Source organism: Emys orbicularis, chromosome 1, assembly GCF_028017835.1.
Source record: "Emys orbicularis isolate rEmyOrb1 chromosome 1, rEmyOrb1.hap1, whole genome shotgun sequence".
NCBI lineage: Eukaryota > Metazoa > Chordata > Testudines > Emydidae > Emys > Emys orbicularis.
The window spans coordinates 245131464-245159318 of NC_088683.1; the positions used below are offsets into that span (position 1 = coordinate 245131464).

The 27855-nt window shown below is 40.2% G+C and overlaps 1 protein-coding gene across 1 annotated transcript in view; it reads left to right on the forward strand.

Moving 5' to 3' along the window:
• The first annotated feature begins 2131 nt into the window (after positions 1 to 2131).
• OCA2 (OCA2 melanosomal transmembrane protein) overlaps positions 2132 to 27855 on the forward strand; it is a 297856-nt gene continuing 272132 nt past the window's right edge. The window contains exon 1 of the mRNA XM_065423234.1: positions 2132 to 2403. Coding sequence (XP_065279306.1) covers positions 2132 to 2403 — 272 coding nt within the window. The remainder of the gene's footprint in view (positions 2404 to 27855) is intronic.

Consider the following 27855-nt stretch of genomic DNA (forward strand, 5'->3'; position numbering starts at 1 on the left):
ATCTCTAAAATAAATACAAGCGAATATATTATCTGATTAATTTAGCCTTTTTTCCTCCATGTATTTCTCACAAACCAATCCTGATTCCTACAAAGGTATTTAAGTATTCACTAGAGTAGACAGTTGTTGTGAACAAATTTCAACATCTGAATTGTTCACGATGTCTTCCACTATTTGCTATTATTTATTGAGTTGTATTGGATAGTCACCTTCTGCATGACACATGGTATCTTTTTGTTCTCTGATTGGACGACTGAAACTTTTAACGTCAGAATAATGAATAACAAAAGAAATATGGACACAATGAATATCACACTTCCAATATGAATAGTCGCTTGTACTTCGCAGGGTCTATGAATGTTTTCTTGAATAAACTTGCCAGTAATCCCAAATCCTCATGAACTTGATGATTTCTATGACCCCATGAATAACAGAAGTACAAATTTGCCACATATAGTCACAAAAATATTTGTGAATCGCTTTTGTATTGTATTGTTCAATGTGGTATTATTCGACGAGCTTAAATAAATATCATCTGGTCCTAGTGATATATTGCCCTTGATTTTCTCAAGTTGCATTACCATTTGCTTTTCTTAGGTCCTTACACGAACTAACTATTGACTTCTATTGTGCCTATAAAGGCTGTAGGGTTGGACGCTAGGATGCGTTTTCTCTGCAGAGTTAACTTAGGTGATTGGTGCCCAGGTGTTGAGGAGCCACACTGCAAAGCCACATGCAAAGTTACTGTGTCCTTACTGGTGCTGTACTCACCCATGTGTGTTGCTGGGTCTTTGTGTTGCAGTAAGCTGAGCTGCTCTATGATTCTTTCCCAGTGAATTATGATCTGTCCTTCTGGGGACATGGGGGAATTGTGAAAAGGTACAGGAGGACTATCAGCACTAGAATGGTTTAACCTGTGTCCTCACTGTAAAGCAGGCAAGTGACCTGCCTGAGTGAAAGTGGCAACTGGGCTTTAGCCTGTAGCTCCACCCAGGCCAGCTAGCCTGGATTGAAAGCACCACCAAACTCAGGTGAGAGGTTTTGTCTGTCTGGGAGGGGAGTTGGGGCAATACCCGAGTAAGAGCCGAGTTAACTCTCTGGTGAAGTCATATCCAGAGAGGGCTGGATTCTCTCCTTTGTCCTAGATCAGCTCAGCACAAAGTGGGGGTTGGGAGATGGAGCCTCAGGGAGAAAGTTAACTCTTCCTGATCTGTGGCCGATCTATGTCAGCCCATATGCTCTAACTTATGTCAGCAATGTGTTGTCTGTTGAGGATTGGTTTAACATAGTTCCAATCAGCTCCTTTCTGGTCCCTGGCATGCCTCCTATGCTGAAGGGAGGAGTGGTTGGAACAAGAGTTGGCTCTAAAGCTTCCCTGCTGCTAGGAGACCTCTCAGTTGGCCAGTTACAGTTAGAATCTGGCTCCTTTGTGTCAGATGAGCAACACAAAGGAGCCAGATCAGAAAGCAACAGAGAGTCCTGTGGCACCTTTAAGAAAGGAAAGGAAAGTCTGGTTGTTAATTGTCCTTGAGACCCTCTTACACTCATAATGGTCCACAATTCCTGCTGATTAAGCTGGATATATGCAGAGAGCTTACTGGACTGGGGCTTAAGTGTTTCTGAGGTAAAAAACAGGGCTAGAAGTATGTGCTGTATCACATCTACCTTGCTGACGGTGTTGTACGGGCACCTGTTTCTCATTCTGATGGTCACAGTGTCAGTCAGAGCTCAAACCTGCCGTGGCAATGAATATAGTTCATTCTCTAGGATAAACCAGTGTGTTTTAATTTGGGAGAAGATGTTTTTTGGGGAAATTCCACATTTGGGTAAAGAGAAGAATAGCGATGTCCGGCAGGCTGTTTTATGTATTTATTTTAAATGATGGCTGTTTTTGAAGCTGCTCAGAGTTTTCAAATGTTAAAGTATTTCTGGTAGAGATGAATTACCAAGCAGACTACAGGTAAGGCAGTCAAAAGTGCAAGATAAATATAGTATGTCCAATGGCATTTTAACACCTGGATATCAACACACGTGTATGTGTGCCTGGAGGTAGATATAAAATATGTGTATTCAGTAAGGTCCTAATAGATTTGTTTTCACTCTTTTCAGGATAGAAAACCAGTCAAAAGATATGTACTTGGATAGCAAAGATGATGGAGCAATCTCTGGAAATCTAGAGATGGAGCTGAGTCAGACATCCTCTCCACACAATGCTAACTTGCACGGGAAGGTGGCAGCTGAACCAATTGCCAGCAACTTCAGTGAGCTGCGGCTGTTAAAGGAGTTTCATGGAATGGTGTCTGTTCAGGGACAGCCACAAAAGCCCTATCAAAATGGAGCAATAGGGCAGGATTGCTGTGTTCCCCTTGGGAAAGATTTCAGCCCACTCGCCATGCAGGAGAGGTAAGGGCAAGAACAAACTGAATCAGTTTCTTTTATTGAAAGTTGTTTTTATTCCCTTACAGCGTTGATAAAATATATTTTATTTAACATCTTTCTATAACCGTATGGAGTGAAAAGCTTAGTAGGAATTTATAGCAGTCGTAATTGCCTAGAGATGGTGACTGGCTCAGCAGGTTCCTGGACTAATATCAGCTTTTACAGCTGCTCTGCATCGATTTTGCTATGTTTTCCAAATCTGAGACCTGGGTTTTCTTCACCACTCTGTGTGTTTTGTGATGGGTTTGTTTAACCGACAGAGAGAAAACATCTTTGTTTTGATAAAATGACACACAAATTAGCAAACTGCTTCACAAGTCTACATCAAGGCAATAAGCTGCATCACTGCTGAGGAGGGCTATAGACCTAAAAAGACACTAATAATGCAGTCTTGAGAGTAAGCACAACATAATACCATACATGATCATTTAGCATCTGATTACTTGAGGTCATGAGCACCTGCTAGGAGATGTTCTCTACACTCTCACGGCAGCCACTTTGGCAGTATCAGGCCCCAAATGTGTGCAATTCTATTTTTATGTTTAAAGTGGCGACTCCGAAATATTGCAAGTGGCTGTATAAACTTTCCACCCCCATTTTCATTTTGCTGAAGAGTTTTGACTCTGGAAAGTAGCAATCGCTGAGCTTCTGAGACCCAATTATCATATAGAAAAATCCAACCTGAAATAAATAGAATAAGCACCCCAGTGAGAGGGGAGGTGGAAATAAAAGGCATTTAGAACTGTTGTCAAGAAACTTCAGTGGTTCTGAGGAGTCTTGATGTCTATTTCATAGCTCTATTTAAGGCTAGTAGGGACCATTGTGCTAATCTAGTCTGGCATTCTGCTTAACACAAGCCATAGAACTTTAGGGTTTCATTCCACCCAAAATGAAATGTTTCATTTAGATTTTGAGCATTTTTAAAAAATGTTTTTGCATTTTAAAAAAATGCAGAAAATATCAAAACAAAATAACTTTTGAACTGAAAAAAGTTTTCATTTTGAAACTGTTGAAGTGAAACATTTAAACTTCTTTGGAACTCTTTTGCTTTTTTGAGGTGAACGAACAATTCAGTGAAACTGACATGAATCCACTTTTGAAAAAAAAAGTACTCTATAGGACAATATAAAAATATGCTCTTACTTGACGAAATGATTTTTTTCCTATTCTGTTTCCTGTTTGTTAGCTGGGCCTTTATATGTCTGTGGGAAAGAAGCTGAGTTAGGGATTTCAGTGGATCATAATTTGTCCAAAATAGCCTTCAGATGGAAATGTGGAAATCTTTTACAATTTGAAAAGAATTACAACAACAAAAATAACTAATAATTATTAATAATAAATTAATAACAATCAACTCGTACTCCTTTTATATTCTTCTTCTGAGTATTTTTACAAAATCCCAAGCAGTTTGGGAACAAAGTCAAATGATGTAAAAGCTCCTTAATTTTGAGTGCAGCAGGAATTATTACTGGCCTGATGGAAGTCAAGATGTGCTTTTTCAGAAACATGATGACAGTAAGTGGAGTATGAGAAAATGGGCTATGGTGTCTTGGGGAGCCAAAGACCGCTCCTTTTGAAAGTCTTGTATGTGTCAGTATTGAATGGTGCTGGTAAATACAGTGCTGATATGCAGTAACTGCACAGTTAATAAACATGGTATTTTGAAGTTGAAAACAACATAAGATATAGACATTAGAGATGAAGAAGATGTATTAGATCATTGTATTAGATCACTTTTCTGCAAATGTAATCCACGTCTTGTGGTAACAACCATTTTCTGATTAAGTAAAATGAAGTTACTGTGAGTGATCTAGGGATAAATGTGCAATTTCCGTATCATCACCGTATCATATTACAGAGAATTATATACTCCTAACTTTTTATAATAAAGCATTATGCACCGGAAAAGGGTCTGCTTGAAATTCTCAACTGATCTGCCCTCTCTTCCCCCCACCCCCAACACAATTTCAGATTTCTACATGCAAATGCCATTGACATAATAAATAAATCTTGCAGCATTTTTAATTCCCACTTTTTTTTTTATCATGCATTATATCTGGTCTTCTGATAGCAAAAATCTGCATTGAACAAGTGATGATTTCAGGTGAAATATTTGCAATAATAGAACATTGAGGCCTGGATCTTGCAATCACTTATATTTGTGCTTAACTTTCCTCCTCTGAGTAATTCCATTGAAATCAATGGGACTACTCCTCATAGTAAAATTAAACACGTGAGTAAGTCTTTGCAGGGTCTGGGCCCCAACCTATATGTCTGTGCAATTCCAGAGTAATGAAAATTACACTTCTGATGTTATTTAGTGTGATGCTTACAGATGAAGAGTACTACTGATTAAAAAAGGTGAGAAAACAAACAAATAAACAAAAACAGTCCTAGTCGCAGGAAAGAATCCATTAATTTGACATGTCTGTGTAATTTGTTTTAATGTATCTATTTAAGTTAAATTGGTTAATTATCTTTCAAGGATAATAATCGCAAGGTGTCTAATTTTTTAAATGTATGCCAAAGCAAGCTGTTTCAATGAAGCTATTTAAAAGGATTGAGGATTTACTTCAGTCAATAAAATAAACTTTAAGAAATTGTTCTTAAATTAACTGGCCAATTTTATTTTTGGGAGGTGGATGTCAATGAACTGTCCTTTGCATTCGCTGTAGCATGCTGAGGTGCTGACTTTCTAATGTGCCCCAGGTTATAAATATTTCACACATTTCAATGAATCTGGTAACTCCAGTATATAGCATATATTTATTTATAGATGTAAGGAATAAAGAGTGCTTATACAAAAAGTTCTAGGCACCCTAACAATTTATGCAACTGACTAGTGATGGTCACCTAGCATCATACAAACAATCAGAGGCAGGGGGAAAAAAATAGCTCTCAGCCAGCCAATAAGTGAAAGCAATGGAAGAGCCTTTTGGACCCCACTGATCTCCCTTTCCATGAGCAAACTCTCAACCCTCCTCCAAAGCTTTATCAAATAAATGGCTATTGCATCATGTTCAAATTTGGGCTACATTGGACCAGGGTTATGTGGATGATGCTTTAAAACAGCAAGTAACACATAAATATTAGCCAGTGTTGGTTAAATAACCAACAGAGAGTGTATATTTATTCCAAGGGTTCACATTGTATCTTTTATGCATGAAAACAAACTGCATAATCTCTGAATAACAAATGCTTAAGAGAATATTTAATATGCCCAGACTAAACTGTGTTGAAATCCAAAATGATAATTTAGTTTATTTAAAACTTTTTAAGTTACTATTAATTCTTTGTATTGCAGTAGCATCTAAAGGGCCCTCCTGGGAATCAAATCCCATTAGTACTCTGCGCCCTGTAATGCACACCAGATTTCTGAAGGCTTCTACAATTCCCAGGCCATAACAGAATGGATTAACAACAAACTTCTAAATAAATCATTCTTACTGCCTTGGTTTCTGTTCCAATATGTGGGCAACGGACATGACAGATCAGAATGGTCCCTTCAGAAATGTAGGATTTCTACTCGAAAATGGCCAGTTTCTGACTTGTCTTAAAAAGAGATTATGTAATTACCAGGATAGCCAAAGGGAGGTTTGACCAGCCATTAAATCCAAAGCAAGAGAAAAGGGCCCAAAGTGCTATGTGAAGAAATAGCTTGTAATCAGGTTTCTTTCCGTCTTTCTCTTTTATATTCCCGGCCCCAAAATGCCCTGAGCTTTTCAGACTCAGGTCTGAATGACATCTCAAAGCAAAGAGAAGTGCCTAGTACAATTCCATCTATGTCTTCTTTCTGATTAATTCAGATTTGGCCTTTGGGGCCTAATAAGCCCACAGCTGTAGGCCTCCTCTTCTGCCTCCCAAGTTGAGATATGTACAGGAGAATTTCAGCTTTAGGTATAAAAACCAGCAAGTCTTTAGCCCTTTTCCTGTGAAGGTAGCCTAATCTGCCATTCATGCTATTGAGATGCCTCTTCTTATGGCCAGAGGTGACAGTTGGTGCTCAGCAGAGGAGTCCTGGAAAGGAACTAGTCATGACTCTAGTGCCATCCACCAGTGGCAGCCTGGACAGTAGTTCCAACACATGGGACTAGATGCACCACTTAATCAGATGGATTTATGGCTGCTTCACATCACTGAAGCAGTGCAAAGCAGTCAGAGTACATCAATTGGTGAACTTGGCCTCCCATTGTGCAAACAGGAGTTGAGGATGTAATGTAACTGAAGGCTAAACTCTGACTCCAATAGGAGATGTGCCTGAATATATGAGGGCAAAATTCTGGCACACTAATCATTTCTATAGTTCCAGTGCAACTCAAAGAACTAAAATGACTACACTTTTAACATATTAATTTGTATTAGTAGAGTCATATGTTTACAGTACATTTAAATTTCAACAGCACTACATATTACAACAAAAGTATGTATTGATAACTATTGAATCAGTAAGACAACCCACAATTCTTAACATAAGAAATATTATACCAGATCAGACCTCTGTTCAATTTAAGGAAGTCCAGTATACTGCTTCTGAAAGTGGAAGATACCAGATGCTTCAGAGAAATATACAAGAAGCCCAGAAGTGCAAAACTATGAAATTGCCCATAATGGAAATTTCCTCCTAACCCTTTCAAGTTAGTAGTTGGTTTATGAGCTGGAGCATTTTTGTATCCCTATTTTTAAAAAAATCCTGTATAATATAACCGTAGATGTTATTCATAGCATATGCTGACCTTTCGATAGTGACCACTTGTTACCACAATCATCATGACTTTGGAGGAATATGGGCAGATAAAGAAAAGGGAAAATGGAACTAGCTGCAGTAGAACCAGAGATGCATAATCAGGTCTATTTCTTATGCCCACTCATGGATGAAGGGTTATTTCAGAATGCAAAGCTCAGAAAGGAGGTGGTTTCTGTGCAGGATATTAGGAGGAAGTGGACTGGGTCAGCACAGGGTTCCCATTTTGTTACTAGAAGGAAAAAACCTGGCTCTTCTGTAATGTCAGGAGTCAGATCCTCAGTTCCTGTAAATCAGTGTAACTCCACTGAAGTCAATGGTGCTAACTGACTGATACCAGCTGAGGATCGGGCCCCCGGTCATCAAGTCCTTTCTACATCTCTTTTGTCCTAAAAGAGAATTGACAAAACTACCATGACTTTAATGGAGATCCCTGGCATGGATTCTGAGCTCCATTACCAATGGTAGCAAAACTGAGACCAAAGTTTCAGGAACCAAGGTTTAGCTTTTCCCAGAAGAGGCTCTGGTGCCACACTCTGAAGAGGAGTAATAAGGGAAGTTGCCATGCTAGGGTTCACCAACAAGACGGCAACAAAAACAGCCCACAGGTACCAACAGAGGCACCAACACTAACATCAGTTCCTCACTCCTCTCAACATGGAAGGGAGTATCAACGGAAGTTGATGCCAACACATTCACAGTCCTCCATGTCAATGAGACAGACACATAGGTATCACATGAGCTGATTTTAACACTGAAGAGTTGCTGGGCAAGAAACCCTGTGCTCTGCCTCCCCTTCTTTCTCCCCCTCAACAGAGGAGAGAACAGAGGAAAACTGTGTGATCACTGGATTTTCTCCAGAAACACTAAGCAATGCAGGAAGCAGGTGAGAAGTCTGACCCAGAACTGGGGATGTGGGTAGAGCAGCAAGAGAGAGGAACGAAGAGTTAAGGGTGGGGAAGGAGAGACAGGAGATGAAGGTGTCACCTATGAGGGCATGGAGAAGAAAGGAAAGGAGAGTGCTGAGAGTTGCAAAAAAAATAGTCAAAAAAGGTTGATAAATTGGAGTTCTTAAAGACCCAGTTGTGTAACCAGGGGGCATGTGACCGATACTGAAGGAAATAAGGTGGTGATCAGAAAGGAGAACATATTGAATGAAAGATCCAAGTGGGAGCAGTGCTTAGAAAAGACAAGGTCCCAGGAGTCACCATGATGGTTGATCCAGGGCTGTAGGTCAAATGAGGTTAGGAAAAGGAAGAGAGAAGCAATAGAATCAGATGGGACAACAGAGTGAAAGCTGAAGTTAGAGGATTTGATAGGTAAAATGGCAGCTCAGGCTAAAGGGACAAATCTAATGAAGACTTAACAACTGGCCTCAAACCCTTGAACAAACACGAGCCTGAAGTACTTGAACTGGAGGCAAAACATCCTCCATGTATGTACCCACTACCCTAGGCACTGACTCTAGTCCTGGAGCTCCCATGTAAAAATAATGGTGGGTGCTGAGCACTCACCAGCAGCCCCCCTTATCAGCTCCTCCTCCACCCTCAGCACCTCCCACCTGCTGGCGGCCCTGCCAATCAGCGCCTCCCGCCCTCCGTGATCAGCTATTCCACAGCGTTCAGGAGGCGCTGGGGGGGAGTGGGGAAGGAATGAGTGCAGGGCATGCTTGGGGGAGGGGGCAGAACAGAGTGGGAAGAGGTGGGGTGGGTGTGGGGCCTTGGGGGAAGGGGTGGAGTGGGGGCAGTGGCCAGAGCCCCGAGCCCTGTAAATTGCCGCCAGAGCCCCGCTGCCAGAGCCCCGGGGCTCCAGCGGCGATTTAAAGGGCCCGGGGCTCCCAGCCGCTGCTACCGCAGCCGGAGCCCCAGGCCCTTTAAATCTCGATTTAAAGGGCCTGGGGATTTAAAGGCCCTGCCTCTTCCGGTTGAGCCCCCGCCCCTTCCAGTTGTGGCTCCGCCCCCTGCTCAAGACTTCGGCGTACCGGTAAGTCCTTTAAGTTACTTTCACCCCTGACAGTACCTGAAGCCTTTAGAAACACTCCTAGATTTTCTTGAAACAGGGATAATGGACTCTCTGAGTGAAGCTGAACCCAATATCTGGGCTTATTTGTGGTTTTTGCTTCAAAATTTTCATGACTGTTGTGACTGAGACCATTATTTCCTGTTTCTGATATGGTAGTAACTTCATAAGGCTCCCATTAAAACTAGATGCAACACGTGGGAGTGAACAGGAGTTGAAGATAATCCGTATCCTGAGTACCACCTAGTTAAAACTAGATGCAACACGTGGGAGTGACAATCGGAAGGAATGGTGTAGGAGGAATGAGGGTAACAGAAATAAACGTATTATGTACATAGGCCAAATAAATACATTAATATTAGGCTGTCAAGTTATTAAAAAAAATAATCACGATTACTCGCACGATTAATCACACTGCTAAACAATAGAATACCATTTATTTAAATATTTTTGGATGTTTTCTACATTTTCAAATATATTGATTTCAATTACAACACAGAATACAAAGTGTACAGTGCTCACTTTATATTTATATTTGATTACAAGTATTTGCACTGAAAAACCCAAAATAGTATTTTTCAATTCACCTAATACAAGTACGGTAGTACAATCTCTTTATTATGAAAGTTGAACTTACAAATGTAGAATTATGTATAAAAAACTGCATTCAAAAATAAAATAATGTAAAATTTTAGAGTCTGCAAGTCCACTCAGTCCTACTTCTTGTTCAGCCAATTTCTCAGACAAACAAGTTTGTTTACATTTGCAGGAGATAATGCTGCCCGTTTCTTGTTTACATCACCTGAAAGTGAAAACAGGCATTCTCATGGCAGTGTGGTAGCTGGTGTGGCAAGATATTTACGTCTCAGATGTGCTAAAGCTTCATATGTCCATTCCTGCTTCCACCACCCTTCCAGAGGACATGTGTCCATGCTGATGACAGGTTCTGATTGATAACGATCCAAAGCAGTGTGTTCATTTTCATTATCTGAGTCAGATGCCACCAGCAGAAGGTTGATTTTCTTTTTCGGTTGTTTGGGTTCTGTAGTTTCCGCATTGGAGTGCTGCTCTTTTAATACTTCTGAAAGCATGCTCCACACCTTGTCCCTCTCAGATTTTGGATGGGACTTCAGATTCTTAAACCTTGGATCGAGTGCTGTAGCTATCTTTAGAAATCTCACATTGGTACCTTCTTTACGTTTTGTGAAATCTGCAGTGAAAGTGTTCTTAAAATGAACAACATGTGCTGGGTCATCATCTGAGACTGCTAGAACATGAAATATATGGCAGAATGCGGGTAAAACAGAGCAGGGGACCCCATGGAGTTCAGTCACAAATTTAATTAACGCATTATTTTTTTAACGAGCGTCATCAGCATGAAAGCATGTCCTCTGGAATGGTGGCCGAAGCATGAAGGGACATACGAATGTTTAGCATATCAGGCACATAAATACCTTGCAATGCGGGCTACAAAAGTGCCTGTTCTCACTTCCTGGTGACATTGGAAATAAGAAGTGGACAGCATTATCTCCTGTAAATGTAAACAAACTTGTTTGTCTTAGTGATTGGCAGAACAAGAAGTAGGACTGAGGGGACTTGCAGGCTCTGAAGTTTTACATTGTTTTGTTTTTGAATGCAGTTATGTAACAACAAAAATCTACATTTGTAAGTTGCACTTTTGTGACTACGGTACTTGTATGAGGTGAATTGAAAAATGCTATTTCTTTTATCATTTTACAATGCAAATATTTGTAATAAAATTTATTAAATATTTTGGATGTTCTACATTTTCATATATATTGTATTCTGTGTTGTAATTGAAATCAAAGAGTATATTATTTTTAATTGGTATTCTATTGTTTAACAGTGTGATTAAAACTGCGATTAATCATGATTGATTTTTTAAAATCACCATAACCTTTTTAAAGTTAATCGCTTGAGTTAACTGCGATTAATCGACAGCCCTAATTAATATCAGAAGTTCCTATTGCCCATCTACCCAGCTGTTATCAGTTGCCAGTTTACCATTGGCATCACAGTATATCTTGAAGAGGCATTTGAAGGAGTGCAGGAAAGTGGCTTTATGGATTAATTCCGGGAGAGCCCATGACATTTTGGGTTCATTTGAATTACAGCTGAGCAAACAGCAGACAATTTATTTGATGAATTTAGATAGAGGATAAGGTGAACAAGTTTTCTCCCTCCTCCTTATGACACCCTTTTAGATACCTGAAAACTGCTATCATGTCCCCCCTCAGTCTTCTCTTTTCCAAACTAAACAAACCCAATTCTTTCAGCCTTCCTTCGTAGGTCATGTTCTCAAGACCTTTAATCATTCTTGTTGCTCTTCTCTGGACCCTTTCCAATTTCTCCACATCTTTCTTGAAATACGGTGCCCAGAACTGGACGCAATACTCCAGCTCAGGCCTAACCAGAGCAGAGTAGAGCGGAAGAATGACTTCTCGTGTCTTGCTCACAACACACCTGTTAATACATCCCAGAATCATGTTTGCTTTTTTTGCAACAGCATCACACTGTTGACTCATATTTAGCTTGTGGTCCACTATAACCCCTAGATTCCTTTCTGCCGTACTCCTTCCTAGACAGTCTCTTCCCATTCTGTATGTGTGAAACTGATTTTTTCTTCCTAAGTGGAGCACTTTGCATTTGACTTTGTTAAACTTCATCCTGTTTAACTCAGACCATTTCTCCAATTTGTCCAGACCATTTTGAATTATGACCCTGTCCTCCAAAGCAGTTGCAATCCCTCCCAGTTTGGTATCATCCGCAAACTTAATAAGCGTACTTTCTATGCCAATATCTAAGTCGTTAATGAAGATATTGAACAGAGCCGGTCCCAAAACAGACCCCTGCGGAACCCCACTCATTATGCCTTTCCAGCAGGATTGGGAACCATTAATAACAACTCTCTGAGTACGGTTATCCAGCCAGTTATGCACCCACCTTATAGTAGCCCCATCTAAATTGTATTTGCCTAGTTTATCGATAAGAATATCATGCGAGACCGTATCACATGCCTTACTAAAGTCTAGGTATACCACATCCACAGCTTCACCCTTATCTACAAGGCTCGTTATCGTATCAAAGAAAGCTATCAGATTGGTTTGACATGATTTGTTCTTTACAAATCCATGCTGGCTGTTCCCTATCACCTTACCACCTTCCAAGTGTTTGCAGATGATTTCCTTAATTACTTGCTCCATTATCTTCCCTGGCACAGAAGTTAAACTAACTGATCTGTAGTTTTTATTTCCCTTTTTATAGATGGGCACTATATTTGCCCTTTTGCAGTCTTCTGGAATCTCTCCCGTCTCCCATGATTTTCCAAAGATAATAGCTAGAGGCTCAGATACCTCCTCTATTAGCTCCTTGAGTATTCTAGGATGCATTTCATCAGGCCCTGGTGACTTGCAGGTATCTAACTTTTCTAAGTGATTTTTAACTTGTTCTTTTTTTATTTTATCTGCTAAACCTACCCCCTTCCCATTAGCATTCACTCTGTTAGGCATTCCTTCAGACTTCTCGGTGAAGACCGAAATAAAGAAGTCATTAAGCATCTCTGCCAGTGTGGTTGTTTTGAGGTCTTCTTAGTTAGGCCTCCAAGGCCAATTGTGGAAAGATGCCAGGGACATATGAGCTTCAATCTGCTTTGGGGTATGACAGCTGTTTCATCATGTAAACCTCTTTTTAAATGTAGGAGGCTTTTAATGTTGACAACTTTTTTTACATTATAAGGTCAAAGAGTTAAGCCATCCAGGCAATCAGACTTCCAAAAGAAATAAACTGTATGTAGGCAATTAGAGCTGATAAATAAGCCATTTCTTGGATTTACATTAGCCAATTTAGATGAATAGATTACACGGCCAGAAGGGACCATTGTGATCATCTAGTCTGACCTCCTGTGTAACAGAGGCCATAGGACTTCCCACAATAATTCCTAGAGCATATCTTCTAGAAAAACATCCAATCTTGATTTAAAAATTGCTGGTGATGGAGAATCCACCATGAACCTTAGTAAATTGGTTCAGTGGTTAATTATGTTCACTATTAAAAATTTACATCTTATTTTCAGTCTGAATTTATCTAGCTTCAGCTTCCAGCCAACGGACCTTATTATACCTTTTGTCTGCTAGATTGAAGACCCCATTATCAAATATTTGTTCCCCCTTGTGTAGATACTTATAAACTCTGATCAAGTCATCTTCTTTTTGTTAAGCGAAATAGTTTGAGTTCATTGAGTCTATCACTATATGGCATGTTTTTTTAATCCTTTGATCATTCTTGTGGCTCTTCTCTCAACCCTCTCCAATTTATCAGCTTTCTCCTTGAATTGTGGGTACTAGAACTGGACACAGTATTTCAGCAGCTGTTGCAACAGTGCCAGGACCAGAGGTAAAATAACCTCTCTACTTCTACTCAAGAGTCCCCTGTTTATGCATCCAACGATGAATTAGACATTTTGGTCACAAGGTTGCACTGGCAGCTGTTGAGTATCCACACGACCCCCAAATCTTTTTCAGAGTCACAGTTTCCCAAGATAGAGTTCCCCGTCCTCTCTACGTATGGCCTACATTCTTTGTTCCTAAATGTATATTATTTGCTTGTGCTCGGGTTACTAAGCAATCCAGATCACTCTGTTTCCGTGACCTGACCTGTCCTCTTCATTATTTATCACTCCCCCAATCTTTGTGCCAGCTTCAAACTTTATTAGTGATTATTTTATATTTTCTTACAGATCATTGATAAAAATTTTAAATAGTGTAGGGCCAAGAAATGACCCCTGTGGGACCCCATTAGAAACATGCCCATTCAATGATGTTTCCCTGCTTATAATTACATTTTGAGACCTATCGGTTAGTCAGTTTTTAATCCATTTAATGTGTGCTATGTTAATTTTGTTTCATTCTAGTTTTTTAATCAAATTGTCTGTTTTGTGGTACCAAGTCAAATGCCTTACAGAAGTCTAAGTATATTACATCAACACTATTACCTTTATCAGCCAAACTTGATGTAATCTCATAAAAAATCAAGTTATTTTGACAGGATTTATTTTCCATAAACTCATGTTGATTGGTATTTATTATTTAATTTGTTATTAATTGAGTCCCATATCAGCTGCTCCACTATTTTGCCTGGGATTGATGTCAGACTGAGAGGCCTATAATTATCTGGCATCCTGCTTAAATATTGGAACAACATTAGTTTTCTTCTGGAACTTCCCCAGTTTTCCAAAAGTTATTGAGAATCAACATTAATGTCCAGCATGCTCTGCAGCCAGATTTTTAAAAACTCTTGGATGCAAGTTATCTGGAACTGCTGATTTTTTTTAAAAAAGTCTAACTTTAATAGCTGCTTTTTAACATCCTCCCAGGATACTAGTGGAATGGAAAGAGTGTTATTGTATGATATGACTACATCTATTTCTCCCTAAATGCAAAACAAAAATATTTATTGAACACTTCTGCCTTTTATGCATTAGTATTGGTAATTCTACCATTTCTATCTGGTAATGGATCAATACCATTGTTAGGATTCTTTTTGTTCCTTATATACGTAAGAAATGCCTTCTTATTGTCCTTAACTCTGCTGGCCATAGATTTCTCTTTGTTTCCCTTTGCTTCCTTTATCAGTATTCTACAATTCATAGCTTCTGATTTATATTAATTACTAATAACTTCCCCTTTCTTCCATTTTTGTAGCTTCCTTCACTTCCTCTCTAAACCAGTTTGATTTTTTTAACCACTATGACCTTCTTCTTTGATTGTGAGTTTCTGGGCATGTAGTAAAGTGTTCTTAGACAAGTCCCAATTATCATTCACATTTTTCTGATTAAAGTATTCCTCCCAGCTGATATGGCTCATATTTTTTTCCCCAGCTTTGTGAAATTGGCCAACTACATATATCACTAGTTTGGACTTTATTTTGTTTGCACATTATAAATGAGATCAAGTCATGATAACTTGTACCTAAGCTACCATTACTTTTTAGTTCTGTGATCAGTTCTTCTTTATCTGTCAAGATGATATCTAATATAGAATTCCCTCTGTGTTGGATGCAACATTTTTTGAGTTAGGAAATATTAAGAAATTCCAAGATGTTTTATTTCTGGCAGCATGAGCCCTCCAGCATGTGTCATTCAAATTGAAGTCCCCCATGTTCACAAAGCTTATTTTCCTACACATTATAGATAGGTGTTTAAGGAGCTGCTCATGCTTTTCCCTAGTGTGATTTGATACTCTGTAGCAGACACCAACTAACACCCCAGCTTGTGCTTTACCTGTTAGGACATTGATCCATAAACATTCAGGATCGTTTTTTCTGAGTTATCAGTGACACAGAAACAGGAAATGCCTAGGCTCCTAACATTGGTGTATAGGCAATTCAAGAATTTCTTTTCTTCATATCCTTTGGTTCCTTGATTAATTTTGTTTGTAACATCTCGATTTTGTGCTAAATATGTGCTCATGTCTTCCCTCTTTTTACACCCCCCCACTTTTGTTATTAGTTTAATGCCCTCCTGACTACTTTTGTCAGCCTGTCCCTGAGGAAATTTGTTCCTCTTCTACAGAGGTGGAGTCCATCCAAATTATACAGCCACCTCTCCTCACAGAAGATGGACCAATGCTCCACACAACTAAAACCCTCCTCCACTTACCTACCAAGAGGTTCACTTCTAGAATCTTCTGCCTTCTGTCATCCTTAGTTCATGGGATAGTAAGGATCTCGGAGAAGATTGCTTGGACATTCTTCAGCACACTTCTGAGTTCCCTGAAGTCATCTATTATCTGTAATGTACCTTGTGACCCAGTGAGACAAGTACCAGTCTGAACCATCTCCAATGGATCCTTGCCCATCAACTTTAGAAGCCTGTGCAGTCTCAGAGTGATGTCTTATGTCTTGGATCCAGGAAGACAGCACACTGTCCTGTTGACTGCTTGTCCCTTGCAGAATGTTCTCTCAATTATTTGTAGTACTGAATCCACCAAAAGGATTGTCTGTCTTCCTCAGATGGTTGGAGGTCTCTTTGTGGGCAAGCTTGGTTTTCTTACAGGTTGGGCCAAGCTGCCATCCACAAATTGTGTCCTGTACAGCTCTCCATTCCCTTGGACTAGCTGGATCTTGAAAGATACCTTCCAGAGTTTCCATGTTGTGGACCTGGTATTGATTGAATACTTCTAGCTGTATGGAATTCCTCCTGGTCCTCAACTCTCTGGTGGCCACAGCCAGCCCTTGTGTCTCCAGCTGTGTAGAATGCTGCCCTCTTGCCTCTGCTAGTTACGAACTGCTAAACCTCCTCTCTGACTTCCTGGGTGTCCGACTCCTTGTTGGCTAACTTGGGGAGTTGCTGTTGGTCCAAGGCAAAGCGTACGGCCATTGCCCCACCTGGGCACTAATTTCCCACACTGCAACATTTTATTGCTAGAACTGTTTTACCCCTTGTTCCCTGATGTTACCAATGCCCAGCTAGAGCACTCCTGGGATAATAGGTTTGAGTGGTGATGCTGATATTCTGAGTGCTACATGGGAATAGAAGTCTGGAATAATAGCCAGTCAAACTGATTTCAGTTACTAGACAGCAAGTCATGCCCCAGCTTTCTCCTCACGTAGGTGTGCAAGGGCTCAAATGCACTGGAATCAATGAGGCTTTTTCTGAGGGAGAGCAGCATGAGGGAAACCAGCACAGGACATCACACAATGCAAAAGAGCGCATGGTGGGTGTGGGGAAGAGTTAAGGGGAACTGAGGGGGTAGGACTGGTGCCTGTGTAAATCTACCTGTGAAAATCCCCTCATTGGTGTGGGGAAGGTGTGCCTAGACGGGTTACTGCACAGAAGGTTGTGGAGTGGTTCCAATGCTGCTCCATGGCCTGGGGAGGGGAGTACAGATTCTTGAAACCTTGATGGACGTACTTAGCAGTACAGCCTATTAGCTCAGCTGACATGTGGCAAAGAGGATTTAGCTCCGAGTTTCTGTCATGTTTGAATTACAAGCATGGAAATTAGTGATGGAAAAGTATTGTTAGATCTGCTATGATTTTGCACCCACTTTGCACAAACATAAATAACTGCACTGTGCAAGGCAGTGGAAAATCAGGCCCAGATCGGCACCTCACTTGTGGGAGTATGCCTGTCATTTATTTTGGATCCTCAAAACCTGGTGTTCTTATTCAATCCTCTGCTATGGCTGGATATTCAGGTAGAAGTGGTTTCCAGGAGAGCTTTTCCTCATTTGCTCTTTGGCAAGAGGGCTGTGAACTCCCAGTGAACTCTTTCTGATATGGAGCTCGCCACAGCCGGTCACTGCCAGGCTGGATTGTTATAACACACTCTATGCTTTAAGACCATCTGGAGATGGCAGCTAGTGCAGAAGGCAACTGTCTATTTACTGAGTTGCATTTCCCATAGGTCTCACAGTACACCTGTGGTCTGTTACCTGCACTAGCTATCATTTGATTTCCTCTGGTGTTTAAAATGAGTGTGACATTGGTGATCCACTCTATTGACTATTTATACTATCGTAGCACCTATGCTTACCCAGTCGTGAACCACGACTCCATTGTTCTAGACCAAAAAAATGGTCCCAGACATACTTAGATTGTAAATTCTGTGCAAGACAAGAGACAACAGATGGATACAGACAAGCAGACTGGGAATACATGGAAATGAGACCAAATTGGTCAACATGCCAAGTGACACCACTGATATCTCTCCAGCAGCCACAGTACAGAAACAGCCCTTTACCGGTAAGCACCTTACCTGGTGATTGCCTAGTTGCCACTGAATCTCTGTAGAATAAGATTGCCCAGTCAGGGTAATTCCCAACCTGGGTATATGTATGAGTGTTAGCTCTGCTTGAGCTAGTGCACTAAAATATTAGTGTGGCTATGGTGGCCTGGGCAGTGGCCTGACTATGTACCTAGGATCTAGATGGGGATATATTTGGGCGGCTAGCCTGAGCCGCCACTGTGGCCACACTGCTATTTTTAGCAAGCTAAATTGAGCAGAACTAGTATGTGTACATCAACCTGAGCTGGGAATTACACCTCCCAGTTGCAGTGTAGACGTAAGCATGCAGAGAAAAGTTCCTGTTAGGCTTTCTCGTGGTTGGCCCTTTACATTTTCCGGACACATGGACCCACAACCCTGAATCGGCCATTTTGCAACTTCCTGCTACCTCTCCTCCTCCTCCAGCTATTAAGTATTATTATGAACTCATGTTGTATTTTCTCCAACTTTTTCCCTTTCTCATTCGTGAGGAGATGGCACTTGTTCATCGTATTGCAGACACCAGAGAGAAAGAGAATAGACTAGTCAAGGTGGGAGATGAACAGTGCATGGACTAGGGATTTTGCAGGTGGGTCAATGTTTAGAGATGTAAAAGGAGACGTGATAGGTTTTAGTTGTGGCCTGGTTGTGGTGGGGAGGGAGGAGAGGAAGGGGCTGAAGATGAGCCTAAGTGCTAGAGGATTGAGTAACTGGAGGCATGGAGGTACTGCCAAGAGTAGTTGAGAAAGGAGCTAGTGGAGGGACCTGGAAGGAAATATTAGACTTTAATCTTGGGCCACGTTATTTCTGAGATCGCGTGAGGGTGGATTCTCAGTTGGTGTTAGTGTAGCATAGTGTAGCGTTGATTTAGGTGAGTGTAGATGTAAAAGAGGAGAGAGCCCAGGATCAAATGTAGGGAATTCCCTGTAAGCAGGGAAGTGGGGCAGAGGAGGATCAGTTGAAAGGGACACAGAAGGGAGGGTTAGAGAGGTAGGAGGAGAACCAGGAGAGGATGGAACCTTGAAAGTTGAGTGAGGACTGAATAGCTAGAAAGAGAGAGTGATCAACAAGGTGAAAGGATGAGCATAGACCCTGCATTGTCTAGGAAGAGGCTGCGGGAGACTTTGAGATCAGTTGCAGAGCAGTGAAGTGGGCGGAAACCGTACTGAAGTGGATCCAGGAGTGAATTAAAGGAAAGTGAGCTAATGCAACAATTGTAAACAGCCTTCTCAATGGGTCATAACCTCAGCCAGTGTAAAATGGTGTAACTCCCTTGAAACTGGAATAAGCAGGAGAGCAAGAGGCCAGCACCATTAGAAGTGAGTACCTGTCCTTAAAAGTAGCTCGTAGGAATTGATGGTCCTCAGTGGAGGTGTTCTGCACCTTGCCATATTGACTCCTTTCTGCTTTTCAGTGGATTGTTTTTCCAAATCCCAACGGAAATGAAGAGCAGGCTATGAACAGCATTAGGGAACTTCACCTTTCTCAAAACCAGCAGATATGTGTGGGTCTATAAAGAAAGATATCTTTCATATCTCCCCTTTTTAACTTGCCGTGCGGTTATAAGCAGATATTCTAGCGCACAGTTAGAAACGGGTGTGCACTCTCACGTTAGGTGCACTGAAAATCATTCTGTAGCCAGTAAATTTCTTAGCATAACAAAAGTTCCCAGAATAATGATCACGTTTTTAAGGATTGATGGGTATGCAATCCATGTTAAATTGAACATAGCACTTGAAAAATAGACAGGTGCAGATGAAATGAAATTAGCCTACACATTAAAAAAAAAAAATACAGGGTCACTATGAACTGTGATTTTTCTGTTTTTTTTTAACACTACGACTCATAAGGAGCTCAAGTGATTTAGTCTCTGAAAGCTAAAGCTGCTGAATGAAGCACCGAAATGCTTACAGCCAGCGCCCAAGCGAGCGGGTCTCTGTTTAGCATGTGCTAATGGGCCTGCCTGGGCAACTTGGAATCAATTGTGCAGATGGGTCAACAGCAGACAGTGGCCATGTGGAACCTGATCCACAGTAGTTCATGAATCAATCAGTGACCATAGTGTGAACGGGGGCCAGTCTTGTCAGAGTCAGAAGTGGGGGTGGGTGGGTCCTGGTTTCATTAGTTTGATCACTATTTCTTTGCACATATCTTCTACGCTCTGTATTTCTGCCAAGTGACGTACAGTGATTTTACTTCTGATGTATGGACCTGTTAAGATGAAGTATTTTATTTAAACAATAATTCCCCCATAGGTCCAATCTGTGGTTTGTTATTGATAGGTATCAACTACTTCTTCTTCCCAAGAGTGAAATAGGGAGAGTTATTGCTAATGTAAGCAGTTTGGTAGTTACGGTAACTCGCAGTTTAGAGAGATACGGCGAAAGAAGCTGACTTGTCCGTGATTTTAATGTAATTCAAAAACAGCTGGGAGAGGCTGATGGCTTCGCTAGTGGTTAATGAGCTATTCCCTCTCCCTCTCTGAGTAGTAAGAATAGAAAACAGGGTCCATCTGGCATACCATTCATAGTGTCATTGTTATTTCTGCGATGCTGTAGTATGAAAATGAAACTCTGGTGCTGTTTTTGCATGAAAGTCATTATGTAACACATCCATACTGACAATTTGACTGAATTTGTGTGTGTGTGTGGTGAGGCATTAAATTTGTCTTTGGAGTAGGAACTGTTATGCAGTAGATAAGCCTACTGTAGGATATGTAAGCCAGAATTAATATGCTTGCCTGTATATTGTAAATCAACGTTTTACAACTACTACTCCGCCCACTATTGTACTTTTATGTAATGTGATTTTTTTCCCTGCTACTTTTTTAAAAAAGAAGCAGCCTCAGATATACCCGACTTTAATCTCTAGGAGTGAGTGATAGGAGCAACTCTACCTCCTCTGTCATGCCAATGACATGTGAGATTCAATCCTCTTTGGGATTTATTGACAGCTGTTTCATCATGTAAACCTCTTAGAGAGAAAAGCATGAACCTGATTTTAATGAATATGTCTGATAAAACAAATGGTAAATCCAAAGGAAAAGTGAAAATGGAACAGTTTCTGTTGTCTGGAGAACTGTTTTTAAATGTAGACTGTATAAAGTATGCTTCAATATTACAGAAAATATACAATTTTACTCAGATGTAAAAATCCAGAGTACTGCTAATAAGTGTTTTTTTTAAAAACTTCCTAGTATACAGAAAACAGACTGTTCAGAATTGATTTCCATTTACTTATTGAATGCAGCATAGGTGCTTTTCAGCTCTTATAAATAAGACAAGTATTCTGTGTAAAAGTAACACAATGTGATTTCTGCATTTAGAACATAAGAACATGTTCTAACAGCATCTTCATCTCATGTCTATTTGGCACATAGAAAAATGCAGTCTTTGTGCTCCAATGCAAGGAAGCTAGAGTTATAGTGAAGGATGGCATTTTCACAGAGAAATTATTAAACTCAGCTCGTTGGGAACTACTACTTTGATCACAGGTTAAATAGCAACACACACCCAGAAAGTTGCCTTTACAAATCTGTTCATAGTTGTATAACGGTATTGAAGAGGATTATAAATTCAGAAATGTTCTTTCTAATCTATTTAGTTAGAAGACAGACTATCCCGGACTTGGTACAGAAAGAAGTGTGGCTAGTTTTCATATTACATACATAAATACAATATAGGTTACATTTTTTTGAAGCAAATAGCAAAGACTATTTCTAATTCTGAAATATCAAGAACCAGATCCTTAGACAGTGTAAAATACAGTAACTCCATTGAAGTCAACCACCAGCAGAGGAAGAGCATGGAGCTTCCTTCACTACCAGGCTCCATGTCCCCTTTCTTACCTCTCAAGGTAAAGTTTATTCAAGCTGTAACCCTCAGAAGAATTCTTTTCAAAAGTTTACTGGTCTATAAAGATGGGGGATGAATCTCAAGTGACAAGCAATTGAATTAACTAATTGCACACATTATTACTGTATTATAAAAATGTATCGAATGTGGTCTTTTCTGAAAGCTAAAGTCACACTAGTGATTAATATCATTATGAAATGTGTGTATTAACACTATATGAGGAAATAGGGATATTTAATTATATTATGCTTTAAAGTCTGTGGCCAAACAGGGAGAAACAGGTGCCCTCCCAGACAGGAGAGAAGGCAGCTATTTACACCTTGTTTAATCTCATTGGAGAGAGGTGACCAAAATCAATGGAAGTCCTATCTTACATGCAAATCAGCAAGGGGATGGGAAGTCCACAGGAAGGGAAGAATAACATGAGGTCGTTCTGCCTCTTGAAACAAAGTCATTGAACTTTGGAAGATATAAGCAAGGACAGATGCCACCTTTGACATCCATCACTAGACATCCACTAGGGAACAGAGCTCTTACATATTGAGAAAGATGGGTCCTTCAAGTAAAGAGTGGGTTGAAATATCTGGAAACTGAATATAGGTGACAGACCATCTTGAACAAAGCCTGTTTCTTGCTAAATTAGGTGCAAGACTTTTACATGGGTGTGTTCACTTGTATTGGCTTGTAACTCTTTTAACTTTATTCCTTTTACTTGGCATTACTTAACCTATCTGCTTTTGTAAATAAGCTTGTTTTACTATTAATGTAAACCAACTCTGCTGTGTTTAAATGGAAGGGTGTATTTTCCCCAGTTTCGTTAATAAGTTGTGATGTATTTTTGTGTCTCTAGATAGAGGAACAAATGAACCATATTATTTTTCTGAGCTGCCCAGGAGAGGGCTGGACATTGTACAGAACATGGTTTGGGGAAAATTCAGGACTGGGAGTGTGTTGGGGTCACCTTGATAGTTGTAACAAGGCTGATGGAAGCCACCGTGGGGTTGTAGTCAGGCTTCTGGGGTAAAGGTGCTGAACCAAGGCTAACTGCATAGCACACAAATGCTCAGGGTGTGATCTGCATGCTTGTTGCTGACTGTGAGCATCCCAGGCTGGGAGCTACAGTAGCAAGGCATTGTGAAGCTCTCAGGGTTACAGGGAATGAGGTAATGCAACCTCTGACTGGTCTGAATTGCACCCCAACTCCTGTGACAACCACTCCTTCATTAATAGCAGCAAGGCTCACAATGAGCCCAATCCTTTCCCCATAGAAATTAGCGTGTTTTTCCGTTGACTTCAGTGGAAGCAGGATCAAGCCCTATATAAATAAATGAATAACAATTAACAATGGGATCTGCAAAAGCTCCTAAGGAAGTGAGGAGCACAGTGGGATTTGTGCTTCTAACTATCTGATGCTTTAGAAAACCTCACCCTTAACTAACAGTCCTTTAGTTTTGTTACTCAGTTTAGTGCTTTTCTGTTGTTGCATAGCCTGGTCTTTCAACATGCGGCAATAATACTCATCCATTTAATGTGCATAAGAACATTTTTTTTCTTGCCTGTGATTTTGCTAATGCTCTTGGGGGTGGGGGGCAGCAATTCTTGTAGATTTAGTACCTTCACTGGTCTTACTTGACTGCCTTATAATATATATCTTAAAGTAATAAAAATGAAAAATTTTTGTGTGGATATGCCTTGCATTTTATTTTTATAAAATGTTTCTCTTAGTTACCTTTTCTTTATTTTAAACCATTTTTTTTATATTTCATAACCTATTTTCTTTAAATGCTCAGATACTGGTATTTTGCTACTATCTAGGGCCCCAGTCCTGTAAGGTGTGTGTGTGTGGGGGGGGGGGGGGGTCCCCTGTGACTGTGCGGAGCCTTACTGACTTTATTGTGGCTCTCAGAAATGCAAGTGACCACCCATGTATAACAACTCATGAGCTCAATGCCTAATTATGTTAATCTGGGGAACTTCTTTTGTTTTGTATCCGGATACTTTTTTCTTCTTCTTATATTACACTGTTGCTCTTCTGTGTAGAGCATCCAGTCAGCTCTCTCCCTCCAGTTCCTGTTGCCAGAGCATCCCCCAACCTGACTGCCATAGCACACTCTATTGGAATATCTCCTTCAGCCCATTGGCCTGGAAGCACATTTTAAAGAGCTCTTTGTCAGTACAGCCAGTCAGGAATTTTTCGATTAGTCAGTTTTCTGTTGGAAAATGCTGATTCATTTAAACCAAAACTTATTGCAAGAAAGGATCAGTTTTGACAAAACTTTTGTGAGAAAAGATTTGATAGTTCAGGATGTAATTTCTGGTCAAAACCAGAGCCCCACTCTAGAATAGCCTGGTGAGTGGAGCACTCATGCAAGTTACCTGGGTTCAAATGTCTGAATGGGTTCTGAGATCTCCAAATCAGTCCCTTGAACTCAGGTCTCCCACATCCCAGATGAGTGCCATAACCACTGGGCTATAGAGTCTGTCTTGCTCTATGGGCCAATGAATATTTAATTACTGATACAAAGTGGAACAGCTCCAACAGGAGAGAGTGACCGATACCCACCATAGAATAGCCAATGTTACTCAACTGTGATGTGGGAGGCCTGGGTTTAAGTCCTTGCTCTGGCTGATTTGGGAAACCCAGGACTTGATTAGGCAGAGCAGGGATTTGACCCCAGGTCTCAGATTAGTGCAGGATGGGAAAACAATTTCCTGCCCAACTCTGTCAGTCCAGTGTTGTTGTTCATCTCTGTACTAGTTTGAACTGATTGTTTTATGCGATTGATCTGGGAGGGATATGCTTTGCTGCTAAACAGTGGTCTAATTTGAGCTCTGTTTTCGGAAGGCAATATGAAATACATATTATACTCCCTTCTGAGGTGTTATTGACTTAAGATCATTGAACCTTTTTGATGCTTAGGAGTTTACAACCAGGTAACTGTGTAACTGTCTGATTCAACACATACTAAGGGCCAGGCTTTTGATACAATTCCTGTTTAAAATGCTTTCAAAACACTATGAAATGCTGGTTGACTTATAGACTAACTAGGTTGTTCAGGCACTGTATAAAATAGGATATCTCCATTAATTTATTTTTATAATTTATCTCCTAGAACTGGAAGGGACCTTGAAAGGTCATTGAGTCCAGCCCCCTGCCTTCACTAGCAGGACCAAGTACTGATTTTGCCCCAGATCCCTAAGTGGCCCCCTCAAGGATTGAACTCACAACGCTGGGTTTAGCAGGCCAATGCTCAAACCACTGAGCTATCCCTCCCCCCTATTGCCTAGAAAGTTTTTCTTCTTTTTCTTTTTTAAATATAAAATTATGGTATGGTATTTGTTCTTGTAAAATGTATATTCCACTAAACTGCTCTGTCCAAGCTATTACTGTGCCCTACTGTGCCTCTTTCATGATGGGCCCAATAGAAGAGATTTTTAGTACTAATTCTGCTTCTTCTCAACATACCCCAATCTGCAGGCTGCTGTAATGTATTGCAGTGTGAGAATCTGCTGCTCCGTTCAGTGTCTTTCTATTCTTTGTTCAGCAGTCTGGAGCCTTCTGCCACATTAGTAGAAAAATATTATAAATGAACTTGCACTGTCATACGTTTCTGCAGATCTCTTGTCATGGAATCCCCGTTGCTTAGTCAGCAGCAAACCTCTGACATTTTAAACTGTGGCGCATCTCACTTGGTCTCCCTGCCCCGGCATGGCTGGGGGGACAGCAGATGTTCCCTGGATAGGCCTTGTTTGACTAAACTACTATTAATGTACAGAAGTTTTGTTTTATGGTAACACTGGTGGGGCAGAGGCTGTCCTTTCTCATGTGTATGTACATTGCACAGCACAACAGGGCTCTGATCTCAATTGGGGCTTCTTGGCACTACTACAGTACAAATAATAATAATAATTAGGGCTGTCAAGCGATTAAAAAAATTAATCGCGATTAATCGCACGATTAAAAAATTAATCGCCATTAATCGCATGTTTAATCACACTGTTAATAATAGAATACCATTTATTTAAATATTTTTGGATGTTTTCTACATTTTCAAATATATTGAATTCAATTAAAACACCGAATACAAAGTGTACAGTGCTCACTTTATATTTAGATTACAAGTTTTTACACTGTAAAAAAAACAAAATAAATAGTATTTTTCAATTTACCTAATACAAGTACTGTAGTGCATGAAAGTTGAACTTACAAATGTAGAATTCTGTAAAAAAAACAAAAACCTGCATTCAAAAATAAAACAATGGAAAACTTTAGAGCCGGCAAGTCCACTCAGTCCTACTTCTTGTTCAGCCAATCACTCAGGCAAACAAGTTTGTTTACATTTTGAGGAGATAATGCTGACAGCTTCTTGTTTACAATGTCACCTGAAAGTGAGAACAGGCATTCTCATGGCACTGTTGTAGCCGACGTCGCAAGCTATTTATGTGCCAGATGCGCTAAAGATTCAGGTGTCCCTTCCTGCTTCCACCACCATTCCAGGGGACATGCGTCCATGCTGATGATGGGTTCTGCTCAATAAGAATCCAAAGCAGTGTGGACCAACACATGTTCATTTTCATTATCTGAGTCACATGCCACCAGCAGAAGGTTGATTTTCTTTTTTGGTGGTTCAGGTTCTGTAGTTTCCGCATTGGAGTGTTGCTCTTTTAAGACTTCTGAAAGCATGCTCCACACCTTGTCCCTCTCAGATTTTGGATGGGACTTCAGATTCTTAAACCTTGGATCGAGTGCTATAGCTATCTTTAGAAATCTCACATTGGTACCTTCTTTGCGTTTTGTGAAATCTGCAGTGAAAATGTTCTTCCAATGAACAACATGTGCTGGGTCATCATCCGAGACTGCTTTAACATGAAATATATGGCAGAATGTGGGTAAAACAGAGAAGGGGACATACAATTCTCCTCCAAGGAGTTCAGTCACAAATTTAATTAACACATTATTTTTTAACGAGCGTCGTCAGCATGGAAGCATGTCCTCTGGAATGGTGGCTGAAGCATGAAGGGGCGTACGAATGTCTAGCATATCTGGCACATAAATACCTTGCAATGCTGGCTACAAAAGTGCTATGCAAATGCTTGTTCTCACTTTCTGGTGACACTGTAAATAATAGGGCAGCATTATCTCCTGTAAATGTAAACAAAGTTGTTTGTCTTAGCGATTGGCTGAACAAGAAGTAGGACTGAGTGGACTTGTAGGCTCTGAAGTTTTATATTGTTTCATTTTTGAGTGCTATGTAACAAAAAGAAATCTACATTTGTAAGTTGCACTTTCACGACAAAGAGATTGCACTACAGTACTTGTATGAGGTGAATTGAAAAATACTATTTCTTTTGTTTATCATTTTTACAGTGCAAATATTTTTAATAAAAATATACACTTTGATCTCAATTACAACACAGAATACAATATATATGAAAATGTAGAAAAATATCCAAAATATTTAATAAATTTAAATTGGTATTCTATTGTTTAACAGTGTGATTAAAATGTAGATTAATCGCGATTAATTTTTAAAATTGCAATTATTTTTTTGAGTTAATCGCATGAGTTAACTGTGATTAATCAACAGCCCTAATAGCAATTGTTCATGTCTGGGCTTTTTCTCACATGATTCCCCTCCATTTTGACCTAGCTATCTTATTCAATACGGTATCTTTATATTCCAAGATGAAACTTAAGGAAATCACTTCTCCTCCATTTCTAATGTTTCTCTTTAGAAGACTTTATGCCTTTTCCCTGGAGTCAGAGTCTTTCTTCAGGAATCATAACTTAGTCTTTTTTATGACCCTTGGCCTGGCATGGCTGGAAGGTTGAGGCTTGCTAGGCAAATAGTTAATGCATAGCAAGCTCTGGGGCAAATCTAGAATGCAGTAGCCTGCTGCATTTTAACTGGAGTAGATTAAAGTGCACTAGGCAACTTTTAGTGCGTGATAGCAGGGTCCACATGGACAGTTTGTATGTGGCACACTGGGGTGTAAATCTGCAGCAAACTAGCCTG